The 11,457-nt window shown below is 34.5% G+C and overlaps 1 protein-coding gene and 1 long non-coding RNA gene across 7 annotated transcripts; one reads left to right on the top strand and one right to left on the bottom strand.

Annotated features, from left to right (window-relative positions):
* Positions 1-631: 631 nt before the first annotated feature.
* On the bottom strand, positions 632-3,372 carry LOC108223055 (multiple organellar RNA editing factor 8, chloroplastic/mitochondrial). Its single transcript, XM_017397109.2, has 4 exons — positions 3,056-3,372; positions 2,095-2,192; positions 1,958-2,023; positions 632-1,056 (listed from the first exon to the last, which is right to left on the bottom strand). Exons 1-4 carry the CDS (start codon positions 3,304-3,306, stop codon positions 824-826), a joined length of 648 nt encoding a protein of 215 aa, XP_017252598.1. The 5' UTR covers positions 3,307-3,372; the 3' UTR covers positions 632-823.
* A 1,216-nt stretch (positions 3,373-4,588) lies between these two features.
* Positions 4,589-8,168, top strand: LOC108223057 (uncharacterized). Of its 6 annotated transcripts, XR_010292171.1 has the most exons (5): positions 4,590-4,852; positions 5,853-5,919; positions 6,011-6,639; positions 6,777-6,834; positions 7,781-8,168. It is a non-coding gene; the product is annotated as an uncharacterized LOC108223057 (long non-coding RNA). The 6 variants fall into 6 exon arrangements; XR_010292169.1 differs by having other exon boundaries at positions 4,589-4,852; positions 5,853-6,639; XR_010292170.1 differs by lacking the exon at positions 5,853-5,919 and having other exon boundaries at positions 4,592-4,852.
* Positions 8,169-11,457: the final 3,289 nt, after the last annotated feature.

The following is an 11,457-nucleotide window of genomic DNA, read 5'->3' as shown; positions in this document are numbered from 1 at the left end:
GTGTTATGAGGAACAATAATCAGAATCAAGTTATATTTTCTTTATCTTGGAGTCTCAGTCATAGCAGGATTTCTACAAAAATGATTATTATGACAAAGAAAGTGCAGTCTATAGTTCATGGCAAAGTCTTTGGGTCTAAGTTTATGCTTGTTTAGGTTTTTTCTTATGGGTTTCAGTTTTAAGTACTTGCTGTTGTAGTATTTCAAAGAAAAGAACCTTGTTTAAACTTCAAAACTATCACGCCTCAAGTCAAACATCTCAGAATGATTATAAGCAGCAAGTTGGAAGATGTAGTCAAGAGTCCATGTTAATCGTCGCTGCAGGCATGGTCCCTTTCTCCAGCACTACGATCTTCACTTTGAAACTTGTGAAGATGGATGATGTGCCAACAAGTAATACCCATACAGCCATGAACTATATAAAGTTGTGTAAGATCTAGCTTCTTTAAGCACTAGTGAAGACACAACTCATACAAAGTTGTTTGGTTATCAAATATATTTTTGACTTGTTTCTCTCTCAAAACAGGGTCATTTAGTGTTCAAGTTTCATTCAGTAACATCTTGCACAGTAGAAAATTATTAAGTGACAACCTCTTAACAGACGCGCAATTTGATAAATGCAGGATCAGAAATATCACAACCTAGATCCATTTAACAGGATTTCATATAGTTCAATACCAAAACACACCTGGTGTTCACTCAGGGAAAACCCTAATCAGTCCAACTGTTTCGAATAAAACTCTTAATTATCATCATAATATCGTTTAATAAAGACAGTAGCAGCTAACTGTCTGAAACTTAACACTGTCCGTAATCTGTAATCATTACGGGCTTGGACCGTTCCACCACACCCTTACGCGGGAAAACCAAGCTCTTGGAATGGACAACTTATAATCTGCTTCCTTGTCTTGGCTCGCGGAATTGGTGGCTCGAATCTCAGCATCTTTATGGTCATCCATGTTTGTGGGGAAGTACAGCATCCCTTCTTGCATAGCCCAATAGGCGGCATGATACTTTCGATCATAAGGTACTGGCCGCCCATCAATAAATGGTTCCCCTGCCACAGAAAAATAAAATGAAGCAGATCAAAATTAGGTTATTAACTTTATCAAGGCTAACCAATTTTCCGATTTGTTTCAACTCCCATGATATAGGAATATACCTCATAAGAAACTTGCACAAACACCGAACACTGATCTATATGCAATGGCAAAATGTTAATTGTTTTTCTTATTTGCTTCATTTACTACTAGAAATAAGGGGAAATTATGATAAGCTCGTCGGAGGTGAGCCCTCTTAGACTCTAGACAGTAGACGCTTACTTGTTACTCACTGCACTGAACTTTATAATCTTGGTCGTAGATTCTTTATTGCAATTTGTCTCACACTCAAAGAGTAGGTAGCAAAACTATTCCCAGCTACCATAGTTATGGAGTTGTTTTTGGAGGAAGCATCCATTTTGCCAAGGAGGTACAGGCAGAACGATATAGCACAAAATCATCTCTAGTTATGACGGTCTCTTCCCTGGACTATGAAGTAGTCTGGCCATGAAGAATGTTTTACAAAAGGGCTTTAATTGAGGTTGGATTAATCCTTTTAATTAATTCAAATCAGGGTTAATTACTTTAACTTGTAAGAATTATTATACTATTTCATATTCATATATTTGTATTTAGGAACAAGAACACACAGTTATTAAATTATGCATGATGAAACGAAGTTCAAACGACGAAATGACGAGTCAACATCTCCTAAACATAAACTAAATACAAAGATTACATATATATTATAGGATTGTAGTCTTCTTGTTTTACTCATCATAATTGTAATAAAGAGAAAGAGGACATGAATTGAGTAACGATCTCGGTTATTAAGAGAATCAAGTACCTGTAAAGTTGTTGATAAGGCTACTCATCATACCTTAAGTGTTTAAAGAATCAAAATTAACAGATTCATACCCCCATAATCCCTCTTCTCGAGATCCATGTAAGTGTCCTCATTGATAGACAGAACCTGCGGCATATCTGGGACAAGAAAATTAATGAGAGACAGAAGTTCCGCAAAGAAAGAAAGAAAACCTAAGAAGAACACATACCTCTCAGCTTGGAACAAATTTCTTCATCAATAAGGGCTCCAATCGCATAATAATGCCTGGTTGATACAGAATATATTTTCATTCTGGCCTCTTCCTCGCTGCAAAACACGACACAATTATAATTATTCAACTATGAGTATACACGAGCAAGTAGGAGTATACTTCTTTTCAACAACCATAAACTACAGTATAAAGATGGACCTTGTACGATCATATAAACTACATGTATACCAGTAATATAATGAAAAATCAGACACACCGTCTAGGAGATTCTCTAAGAGTAGACAGATCACTAATATGCTGAGAAAAAATTAGTGGAAACCGAAGGGACTGAAAAGAGAGTGATAAACTCATTGATCCAAGTAGAAGAGTTATATTGGTTGTATTTGTTTCAACAAAAATCTGTCTTAAAGGGGTTAATGGAACTTAATTGTGAGTCTGAGACTTGACAACAAAACAAAACCAGCAATTAATCATTGTGACAACTAAGACGAGCATTGAAGAACAACACCCTGGACCCTTTAAACCGTATTTGTATTTCTGTTACCTATGATGAATCAGTATTTACTCCCTGCTTTTATAGTAAACCCAAAATTTTAATCATATTATTAGAAATATCATCTTGCAGTTGCCCAAAAATGATGTTCAAGCTTAGCAATGTACATATATTAAAAAGAAGAGCCCAAAAAGCCATTTACAATTTAACAAAATATATAAAATTACACTACATGACAGTTTAACAAAATTTGGTCCTTTTCATCATACTTGTATATATATATACACCTCAGACTTGGTCTTGTACATCATGCTAATACATTGTTCCTATATCACACTTTAACAAAATTTGTACCAAACCAATTCTGACTTTTTCTAACTAGGGCTATCCATATATGGTAAAAATCAAAGCCAGCTAAACATATAATCAGAAAAAGCAATGATGGAATCGAAAAAAGACGAGTACCTTCCAAGAGCACGAGCAAGAATGTTGACATAATTTTTGATAATCTCATCTCTAGTTGGATTACCCTCAGGCTCCTTCACCCATATTATCCAGTGTTTCCCGTCCGCCCCGTGATCCAACAACCCTTTCACCAAATACCCACCTACCCTCGCCGTCCGACCGTTGCGTAAGGCGGCGGTTCTGCGGAGGACACTAGTGGTGGTGGTGCTTGACAAAAACCTAGCAACATACTTGGTAGCCATCATCGGCATCTGTTTTGTTACTTTATGCTCGTACTGATCACAGTCCTCTCTACTGTTTATCTACCCAAACTCAAAAAAACGTGTACTTTAATAGTTTTTAAATTATTTTCGAGTTAATTATTAAGTTGGTCAGTGAGGTGGGTTTAATTTGTTCACTAACTCAAAACGGTATCAAAATGGTCACTAAAGTCATCACAAATATTAAATCAGTATCAAGATGGTCACTAAAGTCACCATAAATATTAAATAAGTACCTTGAAATATGAGTTCAACTGGTAAAAATATTATTTGCAAAATTTTACACATTATTTTTAAATGTTACCACAACCAACTAAAAGGTTACGACTTCTAGTATTTAAAATAATATATTATATTTTATCAAGTTTATTTATTATTTATATTTTATTATATAGTTATTTTTTTGTTTTTAATTAAAAATAAATAATAAATAAACTTGATAAAATCTAAATATATTATCACAAATATTAGGATTCATAACCTTTTACTTGGTTTTGGTAACATTCAAAAATAATGTGTAAAACTTTATAAATTATATTTTAAGTGCTCGAACTTATATTTCAAGGTACCTTTTTGATATTTATGGCCACTTCAATGACCATCTTGATACCGTTTTGAGTTTAGTGACCAATTTGATACATTAAGCCCACTTCAGTGACCAACTAGATAATTAACCCAATTATTTTCTCATCGGTGAAATTTGATGATGTTCAACTCAGACTTTAAAAAATATATTAAATTTTTTGGAATATTTAACTAAGATTTTAAATTTTCTTATAAAATCTGATAATATTCAATTAAGATTTTAAATTATGTTTTAAAATTCGATAATTTTCAATTGAGATTCTTTCAAATCCATTAAAATCTAATGGTATTCAGATAATTATTGATTTTGTGGAATTGTTCAGTGTATTTTATTTTTTTCTGAAATCCCATCAAATCTATAAATGTTTGAAGATTATGCTTAAATCATAAAATATCAATATCAACTCCACCATATTTTATCAAGAATCCGCATTGACCGTGATATCAATGGTAACAATCAATCGATCAATATATTTATTAAAAAAAATATTTAGGGTAGAGTTTTTACCGTATACGAATTGTAGTATTAGAATAACAATTTTCTTAAAAAAATATGGTTCATAGATTTTTAGAGAAAAGTTTCTTGGACATATTTTTTGTTTGCAGCATTGTAGATCAAAATTTAAGTTTATGATCTAAAGGTCCTTATTAAACTCTTTTTATTATTTTTTAATTATCTACTATATCTACTATATCTGTTATATCTGTTATACGAGAACAAGTTAGTTTACTGAGCAAATTAATTCCCGCTTCGGTCATTCCAACCCTACTTCCAAACCTGCTCATTAAACCCCACACATGTATTCATATTAGCATATAAAAATGATTATAGCGGAACGGATACTCTCCGCCCTTTCTGGCCTCTTAGGAAAGTCGTGATGTTCCTACAATTTACGGAGTTTCTAATTCTAATTGTCTCAATCTGCCAAAAACCTCCACTCCGACTACAAAGGTGCGTATTATTTTTTATACATGCAATCAGATTTTACTTCAATTATTTGTGGATTTCGCTATGTGTATATTGTTAGTCAGTGAGGATAAATTTTAGGCATATCATTGGAAATGTATCCCCTTTTCGTTAGGATTTTTACAGATACATTTTCTTCTCCTGTCCGACAAGTTAGCCACCAATTTAGCTTTGAAGCTATCTGCATATGACTCTAAATTTTGGTCTTGTACAGTTTCGACGGTGATCATATAACGTGTTATTGAATTTTATAGCTAGAACTAGACTTGATTGAATTTGCTTGAAAAGTTGTTTCATCCTTATATGATTTTAGCGCTTAAATTTGTTGTTTAATCTACTATATTTGTTTTTTTAGTTATTCTGTTGATTTTGGTGGAATATGGGTTGTAAATGGATATATTAGATACATTGAATCATGTTCTGTCTCCCTTTTTCAGTTTCTGGAAAATCATCCAATACATTTCAAACTTTCAAAATTAATTGAAATTGTGAAGATAAAGCTTCTTCCCTGTTTAATTCTTTGACGCTTTTTAGTCTAATTTATATGACTCCATTCATTGTATTAATTCATCATTTTAAAAATGCACTGCACTTCCTTTTGTAATGTTTTGCAGTTCTGTTAGGAGCTGAACTATATTGTATTATATGCTACACCGCTGATGCTCTACATGCCTATTTAGTACCTAATTTATAAACATAATGCAAATACGGATTTTCAGAAGAAATTATTAGTTCTGAATTATTTTAAGACAAAGCTATCGATGCATCTATACACTGGTGTACATCTCTGCCCAATGGCCTGTTTTAGATGTGTGTATTTCATTGGAAGATAGAAATGGTCCAGGTTTTTAATCCACATGTGCCTATCGTAATCTAAAAAACCTATAGGAGTTGTAAGCACAATCTGAATCGGTCTAATCATTATGAGTGAAGTCATATGCACATCCGAATGGATGAAGTCATTTATTGTGATTCCTATATGCAGGAGGATATCTTAGTGGATCTGTTTTAATTTTCCCAGATTTGCCATATATGACCAATATGACGTCCTTGTGAGTTGATCATGGGAATTTATTATGTCCAAATGCATTAAGTTTTTAATTGGTGCTTCTGCTCTGTCTGTTTACAATTATTCTTATGCAGGATACTCCGGAAATGCCTAATTAACGCTTCCATTTCCAGCATACATTGTCGTCATGAGAAGTTTAAATACACTGTACATTGATCTATAAAACTATTCTTTTATATTAGTATCATTCACTATTTTTACTCATTTATTATGATTGTCAAGGACATCATAAATCTTCTAATCTCTAGTAATTTAGAAACTGGACAGAACTTTTGAAAGTGATCCATCAATTTTATATAAGAGTTGGGTCTGCTCTCTGCAGCACTGTTTTGATAACCACCCAAATTTCTCTATATGATTTTTAAAATAGATTTTGGGTTATATATGTATCAAACACAAAATTTTCCTTTAAGGTCTTACTTGATTCCAAGAAGGTCAAGAGCTGGTTGGAGGAGAAAGAGGCTGAAGAAGCTAGGTAAGTTCCACCAATTTTGAAATGACTGATGCTTCTGCAGTTGAGAAGCAATGGGGAATCAATTCAGTTTCTTACACGTCTTAGTTCCGGAATTGAATGGAAAACCATGTTCTAACCCGACTCAGTTTGTCTTCAAGGCACAGAAAGTCATCAAAAGAAAGAGAGAATCTTCAGCTATCTTTCTCACTGGCAGATTATTAGAAACAATGAGGAGATATAGGTCCTGAGGTATTCACACAAAAGAGTATTAATCGTATCAATTAAGGCTTCTGAATTTACACCATTAATTCTATTAGAAAAAAAGCTCTAGCATTTTCATGGTACATTTCTGTCTTTGTGATCTTGATGCGCTTCTTGGTTTTCAGATGGTTGTCAGGGGAACTCTGCCCACATTCGGAATCAATGCTATGCAATTCCAGCCAGGTATGCTTTTCCTTGGACTCTGTGTAGAAGCATATATCAAACAAAGACACAAACTGGGGACCTCTGAATTATTTTTGGATTAATTTTATGAGGGTAGGATGTTGAGGTTTCCTTTTAAGTTTGATTCCATACAAATATGGAAATGAGTTTATATATTCTTTGTCATTTATTTGAGAATTATAAGTGGTGTATTTCTTAATTTTTTCCATTAGTTGTAGCAGGTGTCTTTAAAACTTGCCCAGATTATTTGAATCATTTACGTCTATGTTAAAAAGCTATTTTTCTTTTGTGTTGTGCGTAAATGACAATGTAGAAGATATTAGGAGCTATTTAAAGTCAACTGTAAGTGTTATTTGATCATTTTTTTTTATTAAATAGAGCATGTCTTTTGGAAGTCTGAAATGATGTGCATAATCCAGAAGCATCTGCAATTGAATAACCTGAATAAAAACTCCCGTTGATGTGCAAACAAGTGTTAAACTACGATGTTAGTATATATGTAATTTATTTAATCTAATCATTTTCATATTAATATACATTAAAGTACTTGAGTAGGCTTTTGGGGTTGAATCTGAGACATATTAGTATGTAGAAAAATGATCCTCACATCAACTTTTTACGACAAAGTGTTTCAGAATCATCATAATCTGGGATAGCAGTTAGTTAAGTAGCAAAGCCGTCAGACCACTGGATAAAAGATACGTAGTATCTGATATGTGTAGATGATAGGATACTTAGTTATCGTGCCTAATTTAGGTGATAATTGGAATTTTTTTGTCTCTGATGTGTATATGAAACAAATTCATCCTTACTAATCTGAATCCTTCTAGCTAAATATATTTCCCAAAAAATTGTTTTCTTGCCATCATTATTTCTTAATGATATTGTACATTTATATTATATACATAACTTCTAGATTAGAATTTTCAATTTGATAATTGTGCAGGTGGGTTTATATGCATTGGTTGTGTAATACATAATCATTGGTCAGATGCAATACAAATCAAAAAAACTTTCATTCTTATCCTCACCGGTAATGAAGCTGAGAAGGATAGTGTTAAGCAAGTTTCTCTATGACCCGTGCATAAGTAATCTTATAAATTGACCAGACTCGAAGAATCTCACCTATGCATAAAATCGCCCTCCAAAAGCTGCTGGTTCAATTCTCAATTTTCCATTTGATGCAGCAATGTACACACCATAGAAAAGTTTCATGTCAAAATCATACAAGAAAAGCCTCGTGTGGCTTTATTTTTTTTAACAATGTCCATCTTTGCCGAGGGAAGATCAAAAACTCTGTATTTATAGCAATCTGTTTTAGTTTTCCCATTACACATGAATATCTGTATGATGCCTTGGCGAAATTCTGAATAGGCATGAGCATAATCATACTTTGAAGCAGCAAAAATTCTTTATAAACCAAAAACAAAAAATTCTAATTGCAAACCAGAATTTATCTACAAAAATACAAAAAAAAAGAGAGGAGAAAAAGATCGTAGCAAAAATAAACAAACCATTTGTTAAAATAGAAATTAATTAAATATTTATTAATTTCACTAAATAAAATTAAAGAAATAAATATAATTTTTTTCGTAATATTGAAAAAAAAAATCTCATTCTTGATTCAGTGGTGATCACTCATTCACTCATTAGTACAGAGCTTGGAGACAGGAATAAGAAATTACTTTTGTTTGATTGAATGCTACATGCATTAAATACAATATGCTTTATTATTTGTGTCTTACTATTCAAATACAACATATCATCGTTAAAATTAGGCCATCATCTTCCACAACTTTATTGAAGGGGGTCGTGAGCTTTGAATCTTGATACTTGCATAATAATTAATTAAATATTAACTCTAGAATATATATATGACTTTGAGGATTGGACTTTGTTTATCGCCATTTTTAGTAGTGCCAAGACGTTTTCCATATCATTGAATTTTTTAATTCTTTTTACATAATCCAGATTACTCTAACCTTATTATTGGGATAGTATATTTGTAGTTTAATATACATCGTTAATTATCTCCCTAACAAAGACTTGTATAAGTGCATGTCACTTGATATTTTATTATATTTCATTGTGTTCACAATATTTATTAAGTTTGGATTTCATTTCATTAGTGATGCAGATCACCATAAGATGAAAATTGGCCCACTAAATATTACTATAGTCTATGAGATTATAAATAAAATAAAATATTATAGTTATGATGTTTTAATTAAAGGATTTATAGTGTTTTCGAAAGATATTATATGTGCACACGAGCACTATAAGTATTTGATATCAGTGTTAGATGTATCTTAATGTATCGATTTCTTCTGACGTGATTACTTTTTTTATTTGATCATAATAGTATTCTACATTTGTTCTCCACAATGTATTTCTCCAAATATAATTTCGTTTCTAACAATTCCGTCATGAAAAATATATATATTTCTTAATTTCTAAAAAATTGTCCTTAATATTCTTAGACAAATATAAGTTACACTTGATTTTTAATAAACAGTAAAGATGTCTTTAATCATAAAATATTAATATAATATAAATTTTAATACGAGACCCGTGCCTTGCACGGGCACTAATGCTAGTTATATTTATTACATGAGAACATGTTTTTTATCCGAGCAAATTTATTCACTGTGAAATGACATACTCACCCTTCCAAACCTGCACAAAGTTTAATGAACAAATTTATCTATCGTAAAAGACAGATTTATCCTTCCGGACCTGGCCATCTCCCCGTAAAAACCCTTCACTCCCGAGTCCCAACTTCAATTCCCATCCCCATCTCAGTGTGGAACAGATTACTACGGAAATATGATTGTTTCACTCTACTGAATAGTAATTAACACAGTTCAGCTTCACTACTACAATATTTAGGTCTACTTCTACTACAATTAACCCCAATTCGAGGAAGAGGACGCCTCCTTAAGACATATAAAATTACTACAGACTTTGCATACCCTAACCAACCCTATCGCATTCTTTTTATACTCCTTGTGAAACTACCATCTTGCCCTTCAGCCCTTCTCATGTGCTATTTCTTTTTACGTCTTTGAAAAGTCAACAGTGGCTGTGGCCCCCCTTGATTCCTTGCATTACCCCGGGCCCAAACTTGCACCTTGTCCTCAAGGTGAAAAACAGGAAACATCATCTTAATTTGCTGAAAATCTTCCCAGGTGGCCTCCCAAACTGCCAGTCCTTCCCATTTGATTAAAACCTCCGTTTGCCCACTGCCATCAGCTGCGCTACGAACATCTAATAACTCTGAAGGGGACACTTCCATGATCAACTCTCGGGACAATTGAGGCGGAATGTTGGGAGCATGGTTGTGTTGTCCTATTGCTTTCTTCAACTGTGAAACATGAAATACCGGGTGGATTGTGCAATTCGAAGGTAACTGCAGACGGTACGCCACTGTGCCAATGCGAGCTAATACCGGAAAAGGACCATAGAATCTGGCAGCCAATTTCTCACATATACGCCGAGCCAGTGATTGCTGTCGGTATGGTTGTAGCTTCAAATACACCAATTCTCCCACCTGAAACTCGACATCCCTGCGATGTGCATCCGCATACTTTTTCATGCGGTGCTGAGCTCGGACTAACTGGGACTTAATCTCATCCAGGAGTGCATCACGCTCCAATAACTGGTTCTCCAATTCAGCCACTGCAGTGCTGCCTTTCTCAAAACGCACCAGTGCAGGTGGGTCACGACCATACACCACTTTAAAAGGGGTGCAATTTAAAGACGCCTGAAAAGAGGTGTTATACCAATACTCGAGCCATGGGAGCCACTTAGCCCACGAGGTGGGTTGTCCATTAATAAAACAGCGCAAATAGCATTCCATAATCTTATTTACCACTTCAGTTTGGCCGTCGGACTGAGGATGGTATGCTGAACTACGATGCAGCTTGGTCCCTTGGGACTGAAAAAGCTCTTTCCAGAAATTGCTCAAGAACACCCGATCACGGTCTGAGACAATAGTAGCTGGAATTCCATGGTGTCGGACTACTTCCCTTATAAAGATCTGGGCTACTGAGTGGGCTGTATAAGGGTGCTTAATCCCGATAAAGTGGGCGTATTTGGACAACCGGTCTACCACCACCAAAACTGTATCCACCCCCTGACATCGTGGTAATCCATCCACGAAATCTAATGAAATGTCCTCCCAAATCTGCGTAGGTATCGGAAGTGGCTGTAAGAGTCCTGCTGGCTTCAAGGAAGCAACCTTGTTTTGTTGGCATATCCCACATGCCTGTACGTAGAGCTTCACTGCTCTGCGCATACCCGCCCAAAACCATTCCTGGGCCAACCGCTGGTACGTTCGAAACTCACCGGAATGACCCCCCACTGCACTATTATGATACTCCTCCAACAATTGTTGCACTAAAGTGGATTGGGCAGGGATGACAATGCGTCCTTTATACTTTAAAATGTCATGATCCACAGAGTAGCCCTTTGGAACTGGCCGCCCCTCTTTAATATCCATCTGCAGCTGTTGAATAAATTGGTCAGCCTGGATTTGAGGTAGAAGAGTGACCCAGTTCACTCCACACGCTGTAACAAGGGCTCCTAATTCAGTTTGGGCGACAAACTCTCGTGACAAAGCAT

Source organism: Daucus carota, chromosome 5 (genome assembly GCF_001625215.2).
Source record: "Daucus carota subsp. sativus chromosome 5, DH1 v3.0, whole genome shotgun sequence".
In the NCBI taxonomy this organism is placed as follows: Eukaryota; Viridiplantae; Streptophyta; class Magnoliopsida; order Apiales; family Apiaceae; genus Daucus; species Daucus carota.
Note: the sequence above shows the minus strand (reverse complement) of the source record. Positions and strands in the feature narration are given on the sequence as shown.

Bases quoted from the DNA above. Each gene is read 5' to 3' on its own strand.
- LOC108223055 (XM_017397109.2), bottom strand. From the start codon at position 3,306: ATGCCGATGATGGCTACCAAGTATGTTGCTAGGTTTTTGTCAAGCACC. The intron at 2,193-3,055 runs GTACTCGTCTTT...CGTGTTTTGCAG, and splicing joins CTTGCTCGTGCTCTTGGAAG to CGAGGAAGAGGCCAGAATGA. The intron at 2,024-2,094 runs GTATGTGTTCTT...TTCTTGTCCCAG, and splicing joins AATTTGTTCCAAGCTGAGAG to ATATGCCGCAGGTTCTGTCT.